Source organism: Accipiter gentilis, chromosome 16, assembly GCF_929443795.1.
Source record: "Accipiter gentilis chromosome 16, bAccGen1.1, whole genome shotgun sequence".
Classification (NCBI taxonomy): domain Eukaryota; kingdom Metazoa; phylum Chordata; class Aves; order Accipitriformes; family Accipitridae; genus Astur; species Astur gentilis.
This window is the reverse complement of record NC_064895.1, coordinates 24,791,602-24,818,554: the sequence shown is the minus strand read 5'-3', so window position 1 is coordinate 24,818,554 and position 26,953 is coordinate 24,791,602. Positions and strand designations below refer to the sequence as shown.

General features: G+C 39.6%; 1 protein-coding gene across 1 annotated transcript in view; it reads right to left on the bottom strand.

Annotated features, from left to right (window-relative positions):
• Positions 1–17,762, bottom strand: part of CLIC5 (chloride intracellular channel 5) — a 77,794-nt gene extending 60,032 nt beyond the window's left edge. Inside the window, exon 1 of the mRNA XM_049819115.1 lies at positions 17,097–17,762. Coding sequence (XP_049675072.1) covers positions 17,097–17,579 — 483 coding nt within the window. The 5' untranslated portion in view covers positions 17,580–17,762. The remainder of the gene's footprint in view (positions 1–17,096) is intronic.
• Positions 17,763–26,953: the final 9,191 nt, after the last annotated feature.

Sequence of the window (26,953 nt, the reverse complement as noted above, 5' to 3'; positions counted from 1 at the left end):
ACCCTGACGCACTATCAGCTTTCACAGGCCTGATCCAAGCTTCACTTCCAGTAAAGATTTGTCCCGAGGGGGTGAATCAGAGGCCAAGCATCCAGGATGTAATTCTATCGTGGCTCTCCAGCAGACCGCGGAGTTACCAAGATGGATCAGGGCACAGAGTGCATCCATCCCTCGACCTCACTTGGTGCTGCCACCCAGCCCATCCTGCGAGAGCGGCATTACAAGTTCTGTGTGACACAGGTGACGTTTTTCATGTTGCGAATAAACTTCCATCATGGATGAAAAGAGGAAGTAAAATCTTGGTGCAGCTGAAGTAAACGGTATTTGGGGCTACGATGTTACCTGGGAATTATGTAACTGCCTAGTTGCCTAAAAAAGCACAATTAAGCAGCAACCATGTAGTAAACCAGCATGTGTGAATGGGTTATGAAAATGTATCTTCCAGAGGCAGTTCTGAATTACTGGTAGTTTGCAACTGCATTTATTGCATGCTAGTAGCTTCGACATGCTACTTATTTAACAAGTGCAAGGAATCAATCCAATAGCTTTAATTTCCTTTTGAATTACAACACGTCACTATCAAGTTCTTGTTTAATCTTCAGAAAAATCAAAAGGGATTTGTTGCAGATATTTGGGGTCGGACTGCATGTTCCCCTCCCCAGATGTAGAAGACATGCAAGGATGTACAAAGCTCTCCTCATCAGCCTCATGCCAAGGTTAGGTGAGCAGATATTTTCCCTCAACTCCAGAGACATACAGTGCTTCAAAACATGTTGGTTTGATGGAATGAGAACTGTGATTTTGTTCCTTCCTATAAATTGCCCCACACTCAGGTCCATGGAACAAAAGCCATCAAGTGATACAAGAGGTGTACACAGCCTGAATGTCCCAAGAAATGGGATGGGATGGCAAAACCTAGGCCAGAAAACCTTGCACTCCCTTAACTGGCAAATCTGAGATAGCCCACTCTATATCCATCCCCCAGACGTTACGAATCCATCATAGCCATGAGCTATAGCAGCTCTCCTATGCCTTATTATGAAAATGCATTATTTTAGCTCTAAATGTCTCTGGATGAAACTCAGCTGTTTAACAGAATGGTAGATCACTAGAATCAGCTCAGGCAGGCGTTCTGCAAAGTAAGTTCTAGTCCAAAAGCATGAAATGATTTTTATATATAATTATGTTTTCACATGGACGCAGTATCAAACTTTGCTGTAACATTAATAAGCATTAACAACTTCAAAAGAAAAACCCACTGCTGTTCAGTGTGAAGAAGGATTTCATTATGGATAATTATCTCAACACTCGCACTGTGTCAGTCACAGCTAACCATTCATAAGGAGGTGGCACTTAAAAGGTACAAAATCATCTACCAATGCAGCATTCAGTAGAGAGGCTTCTAGAGGGCAGTGGTTTATTCCTTTATTTTACTATCATTTCAAAACTGTTATTTCAATTAAAAACAAAAGATACTTCCAAATAGGACTGAGACTGCTTTGGAAAGCGGTATTGTAGGGGATACAATGGAGAGCATTACAGATTGTCCCAAACTGTGGGCTATATCCATAAAGTAGCTGATGAAAGAAGGAATGTAGATATCCTCAGCCCTTGCTTTTCAAAGTAAATCCTCCATACTGTTAAGTGTGATGAAGAAAAACAACACTAGGTAAGTATGATGTACCCATTATTGTTGACTCACTGCTGTCACAGAACTAAAATTACATGATTTTACTTACAAGTCTGCAACAGATAAAGTAATGCATATCCCTGTCATAATTTACAAGTGTTCTTAGTGCAAGTCCCTTAGATTATTTCTGTTCATTTCTTGGTATGCTCCTTGTCATAAATTAAGTCTAAATTAATTAGCATTAGAAGCATGTACATGCAAACTGGGATTAAATCCCCCCAAGCAAAAGACTAGCACATAACACACTACTCCAATCCCAATTTATGAATTAGTATTTACAGAAAGTGTTCAAAATGGTATGTACAACTCATGCAAATCTCAGGCTAGGTTTCAATTCTCCTTCATAAATAAGGCCCAAAGAATGCACAATTGCTGCTGATTTCATTGGATACATTTGTGTTTCACTCTGTTGTTTAGCAAACAATTTGGCTGAAAGCAGAAATTACTTTCTATATTCTGATGCCCATTATTTCTAAAAGATAAAGCCTTCAACAACTCAGTTTGAAATTACTTGTGACTCAGACTAGCTCCTGTGGGTTCAAATGTTGGCATCAGTGACATTTAGCTGTGCCAGATGAAGCCATAAAGTACCTGCACAGCAGGTTACGTGCAAGGATCTGCACAGCGGATTACAGGATCCTCTATGGTGTATGTACTGTTTGGCTTCAGAAAAGGGCTTTTGGCTCCCTGATAAACCCACGCTTGCTCAGTACGAAATAGCAGGGGTCAGCATCTTTACATCTCTCCTTATGGCAGCAAAGTTTAACCTCGGCATACATTATGGTCCACCTCATCAGTGGCAGTGCTGTACGCCTAGGTTAATGCAGCTGGCTGACCTTGAGCCTTACAGCGAACTGTAGAACTCTTCCATTCTCCTTAGAAAATTGCCCTCATTCATTTTTCATTTCACCTTTTGGTACTTCTGTGATAAAGTTTCCACAAAGTTTGCCAGAGAACAAGCTCAATTTCCTTAGTGCATAACCGTTATTAAATGAATGGTGGGTTGGTTTTTTCCCCTTCCTTCTTCAACATAGGAGTTCATCTTGAAGCACCTGACATTGACTTGGTGATATCTCATTTTAGTTTTTTTTTGCTTGAGGATGCTTTCCATTGCAGAGTTAATGCAGACAACCACAATGAGTCCGAGTGATGTGGTTAATTAAGCACAGATGTGAACCCCTCTGCTGCAACTACACTTTCAATTTAGTAGATTTTCGCTGGTGACCACTATGTGCAGGTTATTAAAAACCACATCCCACATCCTTAAGTGAAAGACGGTGTGGCAATTCTTTAAGAGGAGCTTAGCTTAAGACTGAAAGGGAACCTTAGTGTGAAATTCAGCTCTGAGCACAGTCCGAATAGTGATGGGGTCTCGTTTAAGTCTGTCTAAGAATTGGGAATACTGGGTAGTCTAACTAGAAAGATTTAAGTTTTTTTCCTGTTAAATGGAAAATTTTCCAAAAATTTTTCATCTTTTCCCAAAATCACAAGATTTTCACAGAGCATGTAGCAGGTATCACTTTTATAAGGAAGGTGTGGGCCCTTGGTCACCAGCTGCAATACCTGGAAGCAACTTCATAGATCACTGAAATGTTGAAGCTCAGAGTTGTCTGCAGTGCTCTGACCTTGGTGACAACTATGACACAACTCTGCAGAAAATGGATGAGGTTTTCCTGGGAGACGTACATCAGTTAGAAAAGTGCTAATGAGATATGGAGCCCTTTACTCATTATTAGCAATTTTTACCCATTCCTAGCCAAGCAGCAAGTGAGAGTTGATGCCGGGCTAATTCATAAATATATATAAAGGTATCTCATGATGTTGAGAGAAAGTCTAAATCCCCCTGCAGAGGATGGCACCAATAAGAGACTCTCAGGTCCTCTCTTGGCTGCATGTTAACACAAAAAACTGACTTTCAGAGAGGAAAAGGCAGAGATTTCAGAAGGGTGAAGTTAGGTGTGCTATAAGGATTGACTCCTCTCAGCTCTGCATCTTGACTAGGTGGAAGCCACTGTGTGGGAGCTTCTACCAGCTCTGTTCATGCTGGGTCTCCTGACCAAAAAAAGACAACTTTAGCCTACTTAACTACCAAACCAACATCCTCTGCAATTACCTTATTCACCATGAGAGATGTCTCAATTAAAAAATAAATTAAAAGTAACTGAATGTTCTTATGAAAGGCAAAATGGCTAAGCAGTTACAAGTGATCTTTTCAGAAAATTAAGTATATTGAATCAAAACTGGAGGCAACTTAGACAGGTCGTCTGTCAGTCGTGCAGGATATTATAAACCTTTCAGTATATATTATTATAAACCAGAAAAAAAATTAAAATACTATAACTAAACTGAAAGGAAATCCAGCCATATAAATTCCATAGTGAAATGCTTCATAAAATCAAAGAGAAGGACTCAGAGCAAATGGAATTAATACATGAGGGAATAGTTTACTATTGATAGGGCTGATACTGCCACCTATTTTTAAGGCTTCCTAATGCTTTCCCTGATTACACCCTATTTTCAATTCAATGTAACTTTTGCCGGACCTTAAAAGGGGAGCTCTTCAATATAGGTGTCTGCCTTTGTTCATCCAAAGGACTCCAGACATCCAAAGGTTTATCTTCCAATGCAGTCAAACACAGAAGTCACTGTTCCCCCAAAGTCTATAATTTAAAAACAGAAGACAGGCAGAGCTTGAAAGGGAACAGAAATGCAGGGAAGTGACCTGGCTTCCCCAGAATCAACAGCAAGCCTAAGAATAGACTCCTGAACTCCTCAATGCCAGCTTAGTTAAACCATTGCCAAATAAAAACACATTTGTTTTTCCAAGTGTTCAGAATTCCATCGTCATGCAGTATGCTCCCCATACAGGTGATTGTGTGAGTATATACACAAGTACAACATTCTTGTACACAAAAATACAGATATTCTGCAGGCACGCTTCCAAAGACATTCCACCAGCCCACCTGTCACACTCTGCTTGAAAACCTGCTTGAAAAATCTGGCCTTCAGTTTCTGTCCCTTTTGTATTTTAAAGTAGAACTTGGTTACTTCCCCATGAGTCACACAGTCCAGTGTGTGTCTTTACTTGATGAGTTAATTGTTAAGTGGAATTAAGCAGCAGAATGTTCTCTGGTCACATATTTGCAGGGACTTGGAGAACACCGTCTCCTCCCTCGCTGGCAGTCGAGGAGGGAATGCCAGGGCAGCTGTGCTGCTCGCTGGGCTTTTATACCGGTGCTATTTTTAGCTGTTATCAGCCGCAGTGTACAGGACCAATCGGCGCCCGATGCCTGCAAGAAACTCTGCTCCCGTCCAAACTTCATTCTCTGCAATCTCACAGGGAGGAGCCAAATGACTGTGAATTTGCTGCTCCAGACCTCTGCTGTTGGTTATACAGGTTCATTAACGCACGGCAAGGGACTAGCACACCAAAGTACATGAATAGTTAAGATCACGATGAAGTTACTGATTCAACAGATAAGCACCCTGCCTACATTTGGTGAAAGTAAGTAAATTTGAAGTGCCTCAAAAGGGCCAATAAAGTATGCAATCCTGCAGTATGATAGATATATATATATAAAACAATCTGTGTGGTTTTTACAAAGGTGTTCTTTTTTATGTCACCTTGTAACTATGTGCTATGTAACTAGAAACTACTTATTGCTGACTATTTACAAATCCATGCACTCACCAACGGGAAGAAAGACAGGTGCCTCTTCAAAATATGCCACATGGTATATAACAAGTTTTTGATACTGGATACCGTTGTCCAGTAACTTTAAGCTTTGAGAAACTGATGGCAGGGTTAGACTGCTCCGACATAGACCTTCGGGCCATGTTAGATGCCCTGGGGTATCCTGCCCAGCCTCCCACAGTTCCTTTTCACAGGAACATGTTAAAGCACTTGAATCAGTTCCCCAGCTGAGAAAGCTTCTCTTTCTCAGATAGTGCCTGGTCAGATTTATCAGGTGGTCAGAGTTCCCCATTAGTTGATCTACCCCTAGACTGACCTCCTAGAAATTTAGACTGGACAAATTCCTTAGGACAGTCTATGCTGGGTCCTAGGGTGTTTAATTCAAAGAAATTGTCTCTGAGGTTCCTGAACGGCCATTTCTAGCCAAAGTAAGAATTACTTCTTCTCCATATCCAACGTCTATCCCACTGTCGAAACAAGAGAAAAGTAAGCAGTTCAGACTGGCGTTCAAGAAATCAATCATTAAAACAGGCTTAATAAATGTTACACAGATGAATCCCCAAATCAAAACAACCTTCAAACCACATGTACAGAGTATGCATCAAACTATCTTGAGTAATATCCTGTCTGCACCGAATCAGTGCAAATCTCTTACTAATTTCAGCACAGTTTACATTTTCAGCCTGAGCATGCTATTGTTTAGAAATATCCCTGAAATCTCACTGAGGCCACTGAGCAGACAGCATTTAACCATGATCCGTATTGAATCACTTGATTAAAAATACTTGCCCTATAGACCTTTATCATATTCATCTGAACTGACAAGTTGAATTTTCTTTAGTCCCCAAAATGACAATGAGACTGAAAAATTAGATAATGAAATTAAAATATAGCAATTACTTTCTTATAGATTCATACCTTACATCTAAATTCATCTCTGATTTCTCTATATGATAACATTTTAAATTAGTTAAGCTCTCTATCTTCATAAAGCAAAGGACGGCATTGTAGTGTTGTCCATTGAACTTCCTCTTAAACACTATGATTCTTCTCTAAAGGTTCATCAGCTTTTAAAAAAGTCCTGCTTTCTATTCTTCCTTTTCCTAAAGCACTGAAGTATTTAAGTGGAAACATAATTTTGTTGATTTAAAATGATTGAGAAAAATGCGTATTAAACTTCTTATATGCTGAAACATCAGGCATGTGGTTTATACTTTTTATGGATAAGCATCTGAGCATTCAGCATGCTCCAGCACTGAGCTCTTGGACAACTTTTTTTTTTTTTTAAACAACTGGGATATGAGCGTAGTCTTCATTCTTAATAGGCCTTATTGATGGCCTGTGAAAAAAAACGTGATATGTACAAGAAAGGTTACCTTCCATGCCTGAATCACAGTGTGATACAAAAAAAAAAATAAATCCAACAACAACAAAAAGCTAAAAACCAACTCTTAGGTCACAAAGTCTACTCTATGAAATTCAGGATTCTTGAATTATTTTCTCCAGTACTTATCTGGAAAGTTCCTAGGTAACAGACATTAAAATTAGAAAGAATTTCTAATGGCATTAAGAAAAAAATCTTTATAACTTTAAATTATTTCTCCTGGTATTCCTGTTTAATAAGGACTTGCCAGTATTATTTAGACATCTCACTAACCAGTCACATGCCATTTCTGGCTAACAGTGACCCTCTTGCAATGAGGGGCCACAAAAGTATCAGTGTTACAGATAAGGATGCACATATTTATAGAGCAAGTATAAATGTGGGGCAAGTATAAAACACTTCTGCTGGCCAGATTTTTAATAAAATACATTTTAAAATAAATTAAAAAAATGGTACAAATACATGTGAGCAGAGGTCAGAAGAGGGATTAATTACTTATATATTCAGATGCAAAGCTTCCACTTCTTCCATTTGCTTCTCAACCAGCCCTCAAGCTATGGGCATATAGCGTTGAGCTTCAGATGCTAACATTTCCCAAAAAGCAGTAACATAGTCAAGTGAACAACCCCATCTAAATGTCAATTAAGGATCCAGAGAGAAGCCCTCTGAAGCTGACGAACTTAAGAGTCACGACCAGTACCTGTGAACACTCAATGCCAATGGGACAGTGGGAATTATGCCCTGCTGGTGCTCTGCAGGCAGACTAGGAAACCTTACAATGATGTCAGATAAACATTATTGTTGCTGGAAGGAAAACAAACAGGTGTCAGGATAAGTGAAAAACTGTGAAAGCCACAAGAAATTAATGAAACTTTTTCTGACTGACTCTAACATGTTTATATCAGGACATTTCACCTCAAATAGAATTATGTGTTTACTTAAACAATCATAGGTATCTTAAACCAGGAGGTTATTAAAAGAATCTTTTTTGCTGCTTGTTTAGTCTATCTATAAAAGTAGAAGCAACCTGAGACAGGATGCAGCTGTGAAAAAAAAAAAGGCACCTTTTTTTGTGGAAAGAAGATATGTGCAGAAGTGGATTACTATGACGACTGGCAGAAACAAAAGACAAAAAGGATTGGCTGGTTTAGCCTCAAAACATCTGAGGATGCCTAAGCCTAAACTGATTTTAAAAAGTGCTAAGTGAAAGAATGAACGCTAATGGACCATGCTGGCACAAGAACAAGGATTTATTAGCTGCACATGAATAAATGTCATCTGGAAATTAGAGTAAGGTGTCAAACCATCAGAGCAGTGACATTCTGAAAGATATTACCAAAATGAGTAATAATGGCCACTTAGTTTTTAGATCGGCCTTGATCAGTTTATGAATTATTTATTATATGATGAGGCTGTCTGTGACAGTAAAGGACTCTATTTCATGTCCCAAAAGGTCACCTCAGTCCCATGCATTTTTTTTTCAGGTTACCAGGAATCCCCCCAAAAAACATCTTGGTGAGCATGCAAAGATTTTTACCTTTGTTTCAAACACTGCTTGCCTGTACTGAAACCAGATCTGTGCACTAACCAATTCACTTCTCATCTATTCCTAATTGTATCGCTATAACTTCATGAAGGTCACCGACTCCTTATAACATTATCAGAGATGTACCAACAGTAAAGACTCAACCATAATTGTATCATTAATTGATATGAAAAGGATCATCTAGAGGTCTAAATATAAAAATCACACCTGCAGATAACAAATCAATGACTCATTTTAGAGTGACATGCCGCCTCATTTCTCCCCCCCCCCCCCCCCCCAGAAGGTAGTATCATACAGGTTCGTAACATTACCATTAAGCAGTTTTAAGTATTTAAAAAGTTGCCACTGATACAGAAAAATTCAGGTGTTCCTTTTCAGCCATAATCACAGTCTGTGAGAGAACACTGAAAATACTTCTAAAGGACCAGGAAATACAGTTGCAGGTCAGTGGAAAATTTCCCTCCAATACAGTACAAGGTCTTATCACCCAAAGAAACAAAGCAGATTTTCTTTTCACAATTAAAATATTAAGCTATGTTTCAACTGCTACCTAGGAATTTAAGTTCAGTTGGCTTTCCTCTTCTACTATGGTGTCTAAAAAAAAAAAAAAAGGTAACTACAAAACAAATAGAGTTGAAAGAAACATATATGGGGGTTGCTATTGACTGAAGCTAAAGTAAGTCCTGGTTCTCACTCTTGGAAAGATGCTGAGATGTATCAGATGATTTTATCTGATTAAGCTAGACTGTCCAGTGAACAGCCAAACTGTCCAACATTGCAATGTTTGTTCACTGTTACACTTCAACTTTTGCTGAGTGTGGACACTGAAAGAAAAAGGAAAATTAAATAGCCTGCGGAGGGTGGGGAGGTGGGGGTGGAAATCTGTCTGGAGTTTGTTTCCAGATACCCATTATCAGAATTAGCTTCTAGTCTAATCTAGTAATCCAGGCTTTGTATTTAAACTGTCACTGGTGGCATACAGTTTATTTAACTTCAGGTGACCATGCCATTGTATGCAGTGAAAGTTTACAGCTTGATTCATTTGCCTAAACCTAGATATCCAGCACCATCTGAGAGGCCCTAGGATAGCTGAGGAAATCTGTAAATTTATAGGAGAAAGGATCTATGGGAGACCCATGGTCTTCTGCAGAGGCAGCTGGAGGCCAGGAGGGAAACCTTAAGGCATCTAAAACAGCACTGGATGCCTATGGGTGGAAAACTGAATGAGGCCCCTATTTGATTCAACAAATAGAGTCTACAGATCAACTAACCCCACCATACAGCTGATGCCTACGCTTGGCCACATGAGTTACCATCCCAGTGCGCTATTTCAGATAGCTTTTTTGCTGCAAAAGCAGCCTAGATATCCTGCAGAGATGTAGTTAATAACTTAGCTTACAGACACACCTAAGTTGAATAAGCCAAATCTAACCCTTGATATCTGACGAAAACAACGAGCAGAAAAGAAAAGCAGCTTTCTTCTTGTAGACTCCAAAATAATTTACATATATCATTACCAGTTGCTTTGCAGGGACTATCTATTACTTTGTGTTTGTAAAACATCAGTCTCGGTAGAGCTGCTCTTTAGGTACTTCTGCAATAAACAATTAAAAATAAAACATATCCCTCTATATTGAACAGAAACCATTTAACAGCTGACAGTACTGCTACATAGATAAGTTGTCAGGGACAGCAAAAGAGTAATCAATCCACAAATCCAAACATTTTCCATTCCTAAAATGTAACAAAAGGAACCGAGATGTTTCAAAAGAAAACAACAAACCAGGCTGGGATAACAGTCTTATTTTCAGAACATCACAGAGGGAGTCACAAAAAGAAAATTGTACGGAAAAGAAACAAGTAAATAAATCCCATCTTAATTTTCCCTCAGTATGACCTACATAATTACATTGTATTTGCTATAGCTGCAATCACTGTGCAGTAACAATTTCCTAGACAATACGGGTCCGTATTTTGAAGCTGTTGCTACGCTACTGTGCTATACCCAGCCACAGTCGCTGCTGGAGCCAAAAGCTGAAGGTGGCACAGGAGTGTCAGCTGAAAATTGATTCACGGATCTTTCTGGAGGCAGAAAAGGTGCATAAGCAAGGCACAGACTCAGCAGAGGTCAGAAGCAAGACCTTTTACTCTTTGTATCCAAAAGATTAAGCAAACTGCTATGCCCTGCTGCTAAAGCACATGTTCTGTTCATGACTGATAGTCAAGGAACTGGATGTTATCTGCTAACAGAACTGCCATTCGCTAATCTTTTCACACAAGCACACAGAGTAATTCAGATAAGCATAAATCAAGCTATGAAGAGACCCACAACACAGTTTTCCTCCTCAGAAATGAGGGTTACACAGCTGCTAGGTTTATATGTTAACACTTAAGAGATTACCAGTGTCCTATACATAGTGAGGTGTAGGAGGTAGCTGTAAAGCCATGTTGTGTCTGCATAGTATGGTGCGGAGATACTACAGGTGTATCTCTGTTTTCTGAGTTAGTAGAGCAAAAGCATTAGTGATAGTATGCTCCACATCGGACTTATATCAGAGCAATTCTCCAACTTCAAACCCATACTGTTTTCAGCAACAGGTGATCAGTCTGATCACATCACTCGGAGAAACCTAATGCTCTTGAAGTCAAATGGCCTTTGCGAACTGTGCAACAGTACTGCATTACAGCCGCTTGCAAACAGGTGAGTAATAAATGGTTGAGACCATTACAGAAGCAATTATTGTGAAAATACCAGGGCTGGAAGATGAACTTTGTAATCCTAAACAAAATGTTAAAGGATACACAAATATGCTAAAATACAGCAGATAAAGTGTCCCGACTAGAGAGTTGGACAGATGATGAATTAGAGGGACCTGTTGTAGTAATTTTTATTGGCACTGCTAAATCCACTACCTGTACCTGAAAACCAGAGCTTAAGAAATATACATATTAACTGGAGAGAAACTGGGAAAGGTCAAAAAAAGCCTAAAACAAACAAACAAAAAAACCCCACAACACACCAAACCAAAGTTTAGAAATGATCACTCGAGCTTGAAAGCAGGCTGAAGGAAGTGAATTCGTTTAGTCTAGGAAAGCAAAGACTGAAGGAAATTTGGTATCTGTCCTCTAACACATAAAGGACCTATCTATTAAAAAGAAAAATAGCATAATTCAGAGCAACAGAATTTTGATAAAGGAAAATATTTGTCTCAGGAAAATAATTATGCATTGACAGAGACTAACTGGTATAGGTGCTGAACCTGTATCACTGAATGTTTTCAAAGCAGCAACTGTTAGGGGTAGTCTAAATAAGACTGAGAGCAGGAGGACGCATCTTATCACTTGATATTCCAGACTTGTATTTCTATACTTAATTGTACTTGTAAATTATCTTAAGTAAGACTATTTGCAGCGAAAAACATCCATTAATTCCATTAAAATTATCAAAAAAGGTATCATGTTAGGATATTGGCTCCCCATTAGTCATTAGTGCATGTTAACTTCAGCATGTTGCATCTTGGTCTGTAAATCTGCCATGATTGGAGAGCTCTGAAAATAGTTCTTGGATCTTGTCCTTGCTCAAGTTGCTCAGTTAACACTATTTAAAAGGTGGATCATGAATCATTTAACCTTTTTCCAAGCTTATTCATAAGACCAAAATAATATTTGCTTACTTCCAGTAGATTTACTATAAAAAAAATATTTTTAAAAGCTGAAATGTCATAAAAAGCCAAATTACGATAATTTTATGTACATATAGAGACTTACACCTGCCACCTGGCTTCAGCCAGAACTCGTTTTACTACCTGCAAACCTCAGTGGAGAAGATATTGTTTAACAAGCCTTATGTGCCACATTGGAGTCAATTAAAAGACTACCCGGCTTGCATTGCTAAAGGTATTTGGACACCAAATTATGCTTGCAAATATCTACCACCCCAAAATTGCAAGTGTGGTTGTTTTACTCTGTAGACTATGAGTGTCGTAAGAAATAAATGGCTGAGAATTTGAAAAATTCATACTGTCATTAATGTCCATATCCATCCCTTTATTTGAACCCCTCTGCAGGACCTCCTACTGAACTCTAGACATGTTCATCTATGCTAGGTACTCTTTTACTTTTCATCTGCTTCTGCAAAATACTCAGTTCTGCTCAGCAAAGCAGCAACATAACTACTAACTTAAGACTGGGCATCCATGTGGTTACATTATGATTTGGTTCTGCTCTTTTCAAATAATACATGCTAAAAATTAGCTATGTCCTGCTACTTCGTGTTCTAAATTATTAATACACAGTTTTGAACAAAACTTTCTCAACAGATACCAATATGCTCCATAAAACAACAGAAAAGCCAACTCAATAGGAAAGAGCATGATTTTTGCAGTGATACAAGGGATTAATCTTACTGTCCCTGTTAAGAACACAGTCTGTCATTTATAAGAGTTCAGTTCAACTTCGTGAGTCAGTAGGGAGCTAGCACAGGGTTCTGCCATCAAGTTAGAGCCCTCAGACCTTCCTGAACTGGAAACAAGGGAGTGGGAAGCATCTTGCAGGCAGAAGAGAAACATCCTTTCTTTCCCAGCTATTGACTTAATGAAGTTTTACTAAAAGATGCAATAATCCCAATGTAAACAGCTAAAAGTTTAAGTTCTGATGTACAGAGACGTTAAAAGCAGTATCTTTCTTAAAAATGCATTCTTAAATATAAGCACTGGTATCCAGTGAAAGCACAGGAGGCAACAGGCACAAACTGAGATACAGGAAATTCCATTTAAATATAGGAAGACATATTTTTACCATAAGGGTAGGACACTGGAGTGGTTGCACAGAGAGGTTGTGGATTCTTCATCTCTGGAAATATTCAAAACCTGACCAGACACAGCCCTGAGCAACCTGCTTGAAGTGATCCTGCTCTGAGTAAGGGGTTGGACTAGATGATCTCCAAAGGTGCCTTCCAGCATCCTTAACTCTGTTACCCCAGTGCAGTGATCCAACATGCATGTTCATGATGCTAAACCACTGTATTAAATTTGTATTGTTTGCATAACACAAGGTGTTTATTGCTTGGGGTAAAGAATTACCTTCCTTCTTTTGGGAACTGTGTTCCTACGGCACAAATGTGTACAGAGAGGGTATAATCTGTAGCCAGTCTCAGGTCATCAATAAGCCAGAAGGGCAATAATTTTCTTCTGAAAAGAAAATAGAGGGACTATTCTTTAAATAACAACTCAAGCTTCAGGAAAATAAAAAGTCAAAATTTTCAAAGAAACTCAGCCTTCAGAACAAACACACTGCTAAGCAGGGAAATGCAGCATACAAATGAAAAGGTGGGCCTCTGAGCAACAGCTACAATTAGGTCAAGCTCTCCTATGCACTCAGTAACATAGCCTGTATGTCAGTCATATTTCTGTTCAAATTTCAAAGACTTTTGTTTGAAGAATTACAATGTTATTGAAAGGGCATTAAGGTGGCTGTGACAAGCCTGGACATGCTGGATTGACACAAACATATCCATGTTGGTATATGCTACATGTTGGTACATGCTAGATTCTGCTATTAAAGGTACAGGGAATTCCTTGATGAAAGCCAAAATTTTTCATCTTAGGGCACATCCTGAAACAGTCTACTGACGATGACATAGTTACCAAGTACTGATAATCAGTGAAAGATGAGTTAATGTGATTTAAACATGTTTGTGGTCTCTAAACACAGAACAGACTACAGAAAAGATTATCCAGTCTGACTGAAACTATGGTCCTAATGCAACAGCACTTATAAAATATTCTGATGACGTTAAATTTTGATTCTAGGCAGTGCACTGCAACTAAGCCAGCTAGACTGTAAATTAGACACCATTTAATCTTTCCACTTTCTCTGGTTTTCAGTCAGCAGCGACCTCTGTCTGACACTCACGTTTCCAGCCACGCAACAGAGATATTTTAGTGCTACAAACAAAGGAAGGAGTAAACAGTGGCAGAATTGTCATTACCACTATTGTCCCATAGCAAAAAGTCACTGTTGATGTTGGCAGAAAAGAGCAAATCCAGATGAACCCTATTTCAAAGTAACACTGGCCTCGGGTGGACTACAGACCACATGAGAAGGAAACTGTCTATGAATGATAGCCATTGACACAACTGAGAGATTTGGTTCCTATGTGCAAGGAGCGATAGCCCTCAGGTATTACACAATTCTTGTTATAGATTACTCTATGACCTTCCACTTTATAGGCTGACTTTTGCTATCTAGATAATTAAAAATAGCAAAGCTGGATCTGCACTCCATGGAGTTAGTGCTTTATTACCTTGATACCAGAAAGAACGAACAGCAAAAATACAAAAATGAAATGTCATCAATTGCTCAAGGAATAAAATGCTGTCGTAGGAGTTCAGTTCAGCCACCCACCCAGAAGTATGCAGTGCCCTGCCCGTTGGGCCTCCAGCTCCTGCTGGAGGAGGATCACAGCAAGGATCACCTGAAAGCCTCACGTCTCATCTTCCAGCCAGGTAGGGATGTCTTGGGGCTCAAGGACATCTCAAAGGCAATAGGCACTTGTGTTTTGGCAAGTGAATAGAGTCCAAAGTTTGTGCTTCTCTCTAGACTCCCTGATAGGCCCCTTTATAGGATACTCGGCTACTCTGCACAACAAAAGCAAGGAAAAGGACTTCCTCAATCCTTCTCCGTGACAGTTCTTTTCAAAATGCCCCTCTTCCCCATTTTCAGAAATTCAAATTAACCCCATCATCTCTGCTTGTATGGGAGCAGCTGCAAGCATTTTCTTTTTTCATGCACAGTAAGAGAGGACACCATTATTTTGAAACGAGAGGAACGTGAAAAAATAAGGAATAGAAAGAGATGATTTTAAAGCCAAAATACAACACTCATGTTGCTAACACCATGAAGTTGCTAACAAACAAAATATACTCAATTGCCGCAACTTTTAAAACACGTATGCAGGACTACAAGCAGAGATATGAACTAGAACCAACACCATAGATATTGCTTTGTCCATAGAATTAACGTATTTTTAGCAATGCCCATGATGCAGTCAGAGAAACAGGACAGCTGCCACTTCAAAGAGCCATACAGAGATAACAAAAAGGCCAAGTGCCCCCTCACATGGCTCTCACAGCCCACTTCTACAGGAATCAGTAGCAAAAACCCTTGTGGCAGCACACATGGACCCAGAACAATTCATGACCCAGCAATTAATAGATACTCCCTCTCCCAAAGGAGACACACCTTTTTAGAAGAGTAGCTGCAGTTAAACTGAAATTCAAAAGAAATGGCTGAAGTTTTGTAGTTTGTCTTGTGCAGAATAAGACTAAGTAACCTGACAGCCTTTTCTTGTTTGTTGGGTTTTTTCATTTATCAATAACTTAAATTATCTATCTTTATGCAAAAATTAGAAAAGCAATCGCAAAGGGTTTTTGCATTGAGAAAGGAGACATGAAGGGGGAATAACAACTTTTCATCTACAGGAAGACATGACACAAATAAATAAATAAATAAATAAAAATATTTAAATCATAACTTTCTTAATGCATTGGAAAGGATCTCAAGATTCTGCTGACACTTTATGGAAGTAATTTCCTTGATCCTACAAGTAAATGTAGGATAACTTTTTAACTAACTCAGTTTTCCAAGAAATCCAAGATTTGTAACAGGAACCAAATGAAGTATTAGGAGAGTCCACTAAGGCATTGATCTCCCCTAGCTCATACAAGATAATCAGCATCTCACACCAATGCAAAGGTTATAGTGTGTTCTTTCTTAAATAAACTAAATTAACCAAACACAGATATTGCTGAAAACACTTCTGCGTGTGGTAACAAAATCTCTTATCTTGCTTTCATAGCACATGTGGAACTGAGGAACAGATCCTGATAATCTTGCTTATGCTGAGAAGTGACAAACTTCACAAGACTTCTGTTGAAATAACAGAGTATTACACTCAAGGTGTTTCCCTTCAATAGGGCCATACAAGAACTTGAAAATTTCTCTCTCATGTAGTTGAAAGGAGGAACTGTCAGGTCTGTGTTATGGCCTAATAAATATTGAGAATGGTTGAATACAAGAGCCCTTATGAAGGGAAGTACAGTGTTTATTTAAGGACACGGGTGTTTATGGTTTAGAAATTCAAGTAAGACTTTACAAGGTTAGAGATGTGTGAAAGCCCCCTCAGTAATTTATACCTAACTTGAAATTAATGAAAAATACATGTTAAAATTGTCACAGAACTACATTAATCTAACTAATCACAGAAAGACATGAATCTAAATATTGAAAGAAATAAAAGACAGACCTCTTTCAGGGATGAGCATTTATGGAAATTTTATTGCCATTATTTAAACTATGTATTTAGTTTTCTTCATAGCATTAATAACTATCACTTCTGACCTATTAGCTACTAGATAGATAGTGAAACGCAGGAATAGCTGAACTAGCTTAACTAAACTTGAACTAATTTAGTTCAAGTAGTAGCAGCCTAGCTGTAACAGCAATGAGATTTCACAGAATAAATTGCAGCAACAGTCAGAATACTTTCACCATACTCATACTTCCACTTGAAGTGAAGAAATCCCAGGCATCTCCACACAACACAAATCTTCTCCTGTGCCTTAAGATGTAAGAGGTAAGTGAATGGATCGGCCCCCTGCAGCACACAGGCAGCAGAGTTGGGAACAAAGCAGTGGGTAGCTGTATTTTACTGGTCTGGAGGACATGTACATTGACTTGGGGTTTAAAAGTAGTGTATTCTTAGGAGCACCCAAGCTCTTACCTTTACAAACAGGAAAATCTCACCATCTTCCTGAAAGTTGTCAGTTTCTCCGAAGTTATTGTTAAGGGGGAACTTGAGGGAAGTTGGAGAGTTGGAAGAGGTGCTCTGGCTCCGACGCAACTGGAAATCCAGAGGAAAATGCACGTTGCTCTCAAACATCATGCCCTCTGTGTGTTTATCTTCCAGACTTGGGCTCATTAGATCCACGTCCTGGTATGTGTGGTCTTCTTCAGCACCATGGTGAGATGAAGAACCATCCTCCCCATCAGCCTCATGCTGAGAGGCCACAGAATTACTACAGCTATCTTCTGAGCTCTCTTGACTACTATCCATGCTCTCTGGGATAGTAGTGATGGAAGAAGATGATGCTGGATCTTCACAATCATAAAGATTACCCTGTTTGTCTTCCTCAGAGTCTGGAATCTCATAGATATTGGTGTCATTAACATTTTGATAAACGTTGGTAAAGACCTGATCTTCCATGACTGCTGGCTGGTGAGTTTTGCGTGCCTTCTGGTACCTTTAGAAGACTACAGTTGAAGTGAGATATTGACAGACAAATGCTCTTCAGGAGGAAGCAGAGTCTGTGGTATGCTTTCTGAATGCTCTGCTACACATGGCAGATCTCCAACAATCATTTACTGAGAGCTTTAAATCAACAACTACGCTTCCACCGAGGTAAAAGGTAGGGCTGTCTCACTTTTAACCCTTTTGTCGATCTGACTGCTGGTAACTATAACTTACGAGCTGTAATCACTTGTTGTTCTTCCAGATATATCCTGGCCAAGTATAGTGAAAAACAGCTGAAGCACCTATCAGTACTAGAAAGCTATGGTTAAAAAAAAAAAGGTATTCTTTCACAGGAAGTAAAAAACAGTTTTACTGGAAATCTTATGTGCATTTTGTGAAAAGAGGCAGAAACAAACTTCACCCATTTACTCATATTTTCAACACAAAAAAGCCTAGCTTCAAGGAAAAGCAAGGCAAAACTGCCTCAACAATACAAGCAATCATCTGCAACATTTCAGTGGTTACTTACAACCTCATCAACAAATAATGATCGTTTTTAAAAAAACTAGAAATAAAAAAAATTATAAAGTGGTATATCCACAAGAAAAAGGCATCAAACTTGAACTCTTTCCAGTTTTGCCACTGGTTCACTTTAGGACCTTCAACAACTCACTTCACATTTAGCAACTTCATCCTCTCACCTATAGAGTAGGGCCAAAACTGTAAAAAGTTTTGTGAGCTGCCCTGGAATCTAGGAAAAGAAAGCACTGAATAAGCATTAACTATTATTACATATACTTAATATATCAATGACTTATAATCATATTTAGGTTATATATCTCCATGTCATAAGACATAGACCCAGGTTGCCAAAGTTGGGTTAATGCCACTTGACTTTAGCAACCTAGTTAGCCACCTTGTCTGTATAGCTCCTTTTCTCTAGAGAATGCAGAGACACACAAAACTCCACAGAATCTAAAGCGGATTAATAATTCCAGTTTTGGCATAAAATGAACTGCCCTCTTAAAGACAGATGCACACTCCAGAGCATCTGAAATCAACGGAGCTGAAACTCATTAAAGATCCAAATCTGAATTTTAATTCTTTATGAGCACTTCAGACCTTATTGACTAAAGACATTTTATCTGTATGTTTACTGCATCTGGATTATGTAGATTATTATGAGAATTCTTAGAATCTAATCTAATCTTAAAATCTACAGCAGCCTACAAGAAAGCTGGAGAGGGACTTTTTACAAGGGCATGTAGTGATAGGATGAGGCGTAATGGTTTTAAACTGAAAGAGGGTAGACTTAGATTACATGTAAGGAAGAAGCTCTTCACTGTGAGGGAGGTGAGGCACAGGAACAGGTTGCCCAGAGAGTCTGTGGATGCCCCGTCCCTGGCAGTGTCCAAGGCCAGGTTGGATGGGGCTTGGAGCAACCTGGTCTAGTGGAAGGTGTCCTTGCCCATAGTAGGGAGGTTGGAACTAGATGGTCTTTAAGGTCCCTTCCAACCCAAACCATTCTATGATTCTATGAATTAAATTTAACCTTTTGGTTTTGAGCCAAAAGGAAAAATAAAGGTGTTTTCCTCCTGATCCATCCTTAGAACTTCCTGAGAGGTAATTGCCACAGCCAGGCTGGATATCTAAAGGAAACATAGAAGAGAGATGTTAGAGAGAGAGATTGTAATTCCAGCCATCTCCAAACAGAATGACCGGGGGACACATATTGTTTCACGTGGCAGAACAAGTGTTGCCTGCCTGAGATTTATGATTGTAGTTTACTGTCCTTATTTTTACATTGAACATTTTAGACTACTAATAAATATCAAAAGCAAACCAATACTTCAGCTTGTTAAAATTGGATTCACCTTCTAAGGCCCCTAGATAACCCCAAAAGTGCCAAAAATCATAGTCACAACCAAGTTTAATCACTGTAACCGTGAGGAAAAACACTACAGCAGAATTTCAATTCCCTACATGGAACCAGCAATACAGTACAAAGATGCAGGTAAGTATCAGAGATCAATGAGATCTCTTAGCTCACGACTGCATTTCTGGCCTGGTGCAACTCAAGGACTTCAAGGATATGTAACCCATATCAAAGCCTAATTTCAACTACTAGTACCCACAAATTTCTGTCTGGCACAAGTGGTCCAACAGCAAACAGAACGAAGCACATCTCCTCTTTACATTTTCTGCATGTAACTCAGCCACAGCTCTGAAACGCGTGCTGTGTAATCTGTATTGCAAACTTCTAGCATTCAAGACCAGCTATTAGGCTAATGATAAGATTTAAAACCATGAGTTTAAATTACTAAAGCTCAAGAAACTTGGGAAAACCAATGAGCCAACTAGAAACTTTTATAACTTTAATCTTTTTTATGAATTTTTTTACTTTTAAGAAAACATTTGCATTTCTTCACATTTTGTAGAAATACAAATGTATTTCTACTTGTGTCTGTTCAACTTGCTCTGAGCATGGCCTTGATAAGCAACTCCCACTGATCTTCAACCCCTTTTTACAAAGAGTGCTTGCAGGATCAAATATGCTGGGATCATAAAAATTCCCTCCTTAGTCACTCCACTGGCAAATAACTCGAGGAAGAAAAGAGAACAGAGGCATATTCAGCACACAAAACAAAGAGCAAAGTCCAGTTGCACGGTATTAAATCAAATGACCGATTTATTTATTTTTTTCCCCTCCACAAAGACGACATTAGCAAGTTGCAGCAGCACCTGCTGGAGGGTATAAATATCACAGGTAAAATAGGGAGTAAAAGCATAACATATGAGTATCATTTACAAATAAATAAATACAGTTGATGTGGATTTCATTAGTCAGAAGTGTGAGTTACCCAAGTTCTCCTTTCCTCTGCCCCCCTCCAAAAGCAAAGTACCATTCTGCTCCAAAATCCAGACTTCATTCTTGTGACAGATAAAGGCCCAGAGTATACCTGACCACCCTTAAGAATTTATCCAAGTGAAAATCAGGTGCATTTCGAATCACATTATATGAACCCACCACTGGTTTACAACCCTTACATTTCATCTTCAGGGAAGACAGAAATAACTTTTGAACTGTGGCACAAAAATTATGTGATAACAAACAAGATCAAAACTGCGGCACCCGCATTGTGACCTGAGATACTAGTGACCTGGCCTGCTCCCCTGTGTCTGGTGCTGCTCCCTCCCTATTCCCCAGCCAAAAATGCTCTGCTCCAGCAAAGGAACAGGGCAGAGCAGCCATGTGCATGTGTGTCCAGTGAAATGGTACTTCCACCTGCAGAGAAGTGAGAGGAAAGAGGTTGTATGAAGCAGGAGAGCAGAAAAAGGTCTCGGCACCACTTTGTGGTCCATTCTCCACAGGAAAGTGAAGCCCTCTGAGTAGCAGTCCCAGCCCCACAGCCGCAAGAATGGAAGATAACAAAAACAGAGAGATCACCAATTTCATCCATGCCCTAAATTCCTCTGGTCCCAAATCTAGAAGGTGTTGAATTAATGTGGTAGTTAGTAATAGCAATACTTTCGGCTGTTAGTTATGTAATTCAAGTTGTGTCACTTACCGTTGTGTGTACCACCCGTACCCATGCGAGCCATCTGATAACACCAGTTACTTGCTTTCCAGAAATGCAAATAACCACATAAACCATAAGCAGCAAAATTCATATAAGGACATAGAACATGAGCAACCAAACTCCTAATTTTCAAGGTTTATTTTTTACTTCACGACTGAATTTCTATTTTTACTCTAACCTTGTTCTTTTTAAAGCAAGAAGTACCAGAATGAACATGACCATAACTTCAGTCAGTATACATAAGACACAAATTACAGTCAACCAGCAAGATCTCTTGGGTCTCATTTTTAGAAACTTTGTTTATACTTAAGTTCAGCGCGCTGCTGTTCAGCACCTAGATTAAGCTAATCACTGTTTCCTTCTACAGTCCAATAGACAGCAATGGACATCTCAGAGTATGTAATAAAAAGAGGTGGAAAGAACTATGTCAGAAGGAGATTAAGTGTATTCTGGAGATGGTCTTTACTACTGCAAAACTCAGTCATCTGAGCTCCCTAAAATAGATGGTTTTTTAGACAGCAAGGTTGGAATTCACCTACACTTAGAAGCCTACAAATGGACATCAAAACTCATGCTAGAACCTAGATAATTGCCTGGTTCACTCTGCAGAGATACACAGCGCTCGCTCAGTTCAGTAGCCCAAACACACACAGCCATTCATTGGTATTTAAGTTGTTTGCTGACCAACTTGATTTTATCTGAAGGACAGCAAATATAGTCAGGGCCGCAACACACTTAGAATAGTGCGTTAAAATCAGACCACTGAAGCTGCTACTGAAGCTTTATCTGTTCACCCTGTAACCCTAAAAGAAATCACCATGTCCAGCTTTGACTTACTTTAAAATGTCAAGCAGAAGATCAGCTTGTAAAGAAATTCCTGCATTGCTAGAGTCAGTTATCCATCACCTCCAGAGCAGAAGAGAAGGGTGGAAAGAAGGAATAGTAACAAGAATGTCAGACCCCTAAATAGCATACCTCACATCTTCTAAGAGATTAATAATTAAAAGCCAAAAGCCACATTACACTATTTCATTCAGATTCCCAATACAACAAGACTTTTACCTGAGTGCCCCTTTATTAAAGACAATAACTTGCATGTCTTCTAGACGTTCCACAGTATGGGAAACTTCAACTCATCCATCAGTGCCATGAGTAGCTTCAGTAGTTAATAGCCCTGTTTTGAAATAGCAACCTGTTTCTATTGGAATTTCTCAGGAGGTCATTTCCAGTTGGTTATTGCTATGATTTTAGTGTTTTAATTAAGAGTCCTTCAGTTTTATTTGTTCTCCATGAAGATACTTGCACACTTTAAGAAAGATTTACAAGCTCTTTGCTTCATAACATAAACAAATTGAGGTCCCTCAGTTACTTGCTGTAAAGTATCTTTTTCCAGCCATAAGAGAAGCAAGAAAAATTAATAGTTAAAACACTCAGAGTTCTTGGAAACAGCTGAACCCAAAACTGAATGATGGTGAATGGTTTTTATGTCAGTAGAAACTAAGGGATCTTAGCATCCCACAGGATCCCGCATTCGTTTGCACTTATGAGCACTCTATGCAAAAATCATTAATGTGCCTGGCCATTCAGGATGCTGGCTTTACAAAACCAACTTTTTTCTTTGTAAAGCTCAAACATTTCCAAAGCTTTGCAACATGTAGTTCAAGTACGCTACCAAAACTACCCTGTTGGCTCCAGGAGAAAGACTGTTTATGGTTTACAGGCACATTACAAGGGAGTTGCAATAAAACCATACCACTTTGTATTCACTCCTGACTGCATTAAATACCTGGATGAAATCAACTGCAAGCAAATTTTCTTGCATTGTTTCCAGCCTCAGCTTTTACTTATATGGTTAGCAACACCTCATCCCTTCACAGTTCATAAATAGTAATGCCTTATTTATTCTCTGCCAATCTTGCACTAAACAACATGAGGAAAAGACCTTCATCCTGCATTCAGATCTTTTAGGAAGTCTCCATGTAGGGTACTTTTCTGGTTTGGCTCTGTGCTCTCCACAAGAATGAGAGTCTAAAGTTCCCCTACCCAGTTATTCCTACAGCCATTAACACTCACAGACCTGCATAATAGGAACAGACTGTGAAAAACGGCACTCTTAGAGGTCCAAGCATCTGCAGCTCACCACAGTTTTTCAAAATGGGTATGATTTGGTAAGAAGGAGGAACAAGACTGTTCAGTATGGCCCTGTTCTGCTCCAGCCTTTGGATGGTCACCTTTGGACACCCAAGATGATCACTGGAACCATGCTGCTATGAAGTGCTACCTTATGAAGGACAAGAAGTTGCATAGGTATGCTGACAATTTTATCTGCATTCTATGTGTACATATGGAGTTAGTTCCTCTTCTGAAACACATGCTTCAGCTGTTTCATATTAACTGTTGACATGTGCAGCTATAGCAGTTTCTGTATTCTCCTTAAGATGTACTAAGGAAAATCAAACACACAGAAAAAACATTTCAGAAGGCAGTGGTTTGGTGGAAGACTTTGATCATCACACTGTTTCATGCAAGAGTCAGCACATCCTTGAAGCAGGCCTCCAGATATCCGTTTGTTGCTCAGATAACACTGACTTGGATTCTGCAGTCTTGAGGGGCTGGCTCATGAATTCAGGACCCCACCGTAATAAGGGTGATTGACCTTCAGCCAGATTTTGCTTTTCTACTGACACTTCATAAAAGGCATATTTAAAGCCAACACACCAGTAAATTTGACTCTGCGTAAGACAGACACTTCTCCACTGGAAACTAGACAAACAACAGAAAATTATTTTGCACAGGACACTCAACTCTCATATTATCATCACTGTTTAGTTGTTAAAAATACCAGGACTAGTCACTGTCAACAGACATTTGAAAACCTGCTTTACCTGCTGCAGGGCCTAAACAATTATTCCTGATTTGGATGTTTCAAAGCCCTTTATTTGTGGCATTCCAGTACCTTTTAAAAAACCTTGTTTGGTTTGCTCTCCAACTCCATGGTTGGAAAGTCCATTAGAATACCTGAGAGCCTAAGAAATATTGACTTTTTATTCACCCAACTGCTCCAAGGCAGACATTTTTGTTTGCCTCTAAAATCTGGCATCATTTCAACATCATTGTTTACCTCTGAAACTAAGCACTCTTAGAAAGCCCAGCAACCTGGCTTCAAGCTTGTTCACAGTGGAGGCTCTAGTAACCAAAATAAAGAAGGCAGAGACACTACACGACTCTGTATCACCCTGTCATGTAGCCTTAGGGACATCGTTCCACAGACAGTTTGAGAAACAGCATGTTTAAGAGCCCCATTTTGTGTACAGCCTCCATATACAACCTATTCTTCGGATTAAATGGGCACTAAAAGCTTAAAGTCTAATACAGTTTAACAGCTGTTAGTCACCTAGCTCTTTTATGGTTTTATGAAACGTCTTCCTATTTTTCTTCATCTCAACTATATAAAGATGCATCAAAACACAGTAAATGATGGATTAAAAAACTAGTCAGCAAAAAAGATCACAAAGATCTGTCACATGGATAAAATTGAGGGGGAAAAAAGGAAAAATACAGAAAAATGTTTCTCTTTCAATATTCAGTTATTTTAACTCTAAGTAATTAAAACACCCTGCTTTTTCTTAAGAAAGTACTTAAGACAGGTATCTGAAATATTCATGTGCAACATCTAGTTTTAATCTGAATAAATGAGGAGTTGCTTCCCCTCCACAACACGGCCAATGGGAGGGTATAGTTTCCCATCTAGAAATTAAGGGTTTTACTAAACCTAGCCAAACACTGAGAATATTTAGAGGTTGCCTACCCTTTACTTCCTGTCATTAACTAAATTCCACTGACAGAAACAAACGTGTGCAATGGTTCTCGAGCTGCAAATGCTCAATTCTACTACAGCAGTAAGTCTGTACAGCTTCTGACAGGTTTTAGTATGGTCTAGTGCCTAGAACTGCAGTCTATACAAACATGGGGTAAAATACAATACAGGGAGAGATTAAGGTGAGGAAAGGCAAACATCTTGGTAGTTCCCAGTTTTACCTCTCTTAACATAAGTAACTCACCCATTTCTTGTAGGCATACTCTGTATGAGCTGTATGAAATACATTATACATGATGGCTAGCCCAGTTCAAAGTCCAGAGTTTGCATGGTATGCTGCCTTTATGATGTGTCAAACTGGACACATTATGTTAGGCTGGGCTCATGAATAGGTGAATATTGCAAATAGGTTTCAAAGCACATCGGTAGGGGTAAACAAGACATTACTCATACCTTTTTGGACTGAAGAGCTGAGTAAGTATGTTGCCAAACTAGGTTAGCTAAAGAGCTTTGATGCTTAAAATTTGCGTGTATCTCTGCATAAAGTTTGTAAAAAGAACTCCATTGTAATTTGATGAAATTGGCTAAAAGCTTGCACCTGTTATGTGTTTCCTTGACCTCTAATTCAGTCTGTGTAATAAATATTTTGAAGGAAATACAATAAAGTAATTCATAAAGGACACTTATTTCCCCCACATGATCAACTGTCATGTGCATATTTACAAAGCAGGGGAGGAAACAGGGGAGGAACTTGACTTGAACTTGACATGTAACATGTAAATAACTGCAGGAAGTCTTATCTAGCTCACCTGGAATTCTTTTTTTTCCTCTTTTACAATCCTGTGCTTTGCCACACCTGCTACATTCCATACATCAAGGTCAATCAGAGGTGTGTCTCTATTCAGCCTACTGTACCGCATCTTTAGAGCCACTCCACAGTTAGCATAATCTGCCAAATCTGCCAATCATACATATGTAAAAGCCATTAGAAAGAAACAAGCTCAAAGCTATGCAGCATTCAGAGTGAACACACAGAATAAAATTCAGGTCCTCTACCTAAGTCAATCATGAAGCTATAGCCATGGCTTTTTCTCCGTTTTTATGTTGAAATTTAAAATGGAGTGATGATTTCTTCTCTGTGCTGTTAAAGGACACTTATTTACTCTGTTTACACAAAGCTGATTTCATTGTTATTCAGCACCAGTAACTTAACCTGTTTTGCAGAATTACTAATCCTTTTTCATAATAAAAAGGAAAACCAAGGGAATGTAAACTATTTGCCTTAACTTATGGAGCAAGCCTACAGCAGGACCCAAAACAGACCTCAACCCATCATACCACACACTGCCTTCCTGAAAGCAGCACTGGCATCCAGAGTACTTACGTTAACCAACACACACATTTTCCTGCATGTATTCTAAGTTTTAGGGTAAACCGGCCTTGTCACAAGAGAGCGCAAAAAGGTCATATGCAGGAAAGAGTATGAAGTCAACTTTCAGAGCTGTGTGGCCAAAAGGGAGCAGGAGTCAGGGAGAGCAGGAGATTTGCAGTCACGCTGACAACCACCGCTGCCTTGTGAAGACCACAGCCCAGGGCTGCCGCGACACCTGCAAAGGAGGCAGGTTACAGGCACCCCCGGGGAACGCAGGGCACAGCACTACATCCCCCAGCAACGCAGCCCGGCACAGCCTCGCCTCACCCCACCGCCTCCTTCTGCAGCCACGGCGGGCCCCAGCAGACCTAGCAAACAGCCCGTGCCCCTCACTAGCGGGCCTCACCGTCCCACCTCGGGGGCCAACCCACCCGCATCCCAGCCCAGGGAGGAGGGGGCCAACACGCCTCCCGTAAGAACCCGCGCTCCCCTGCAACCCACCACGTTTCCCTGCCTGGGACGGCCGCCTCCCGCAGCTCCCCGCAGCCCTGCTCCTCTCAGCCCCCTCTCCCCCCAG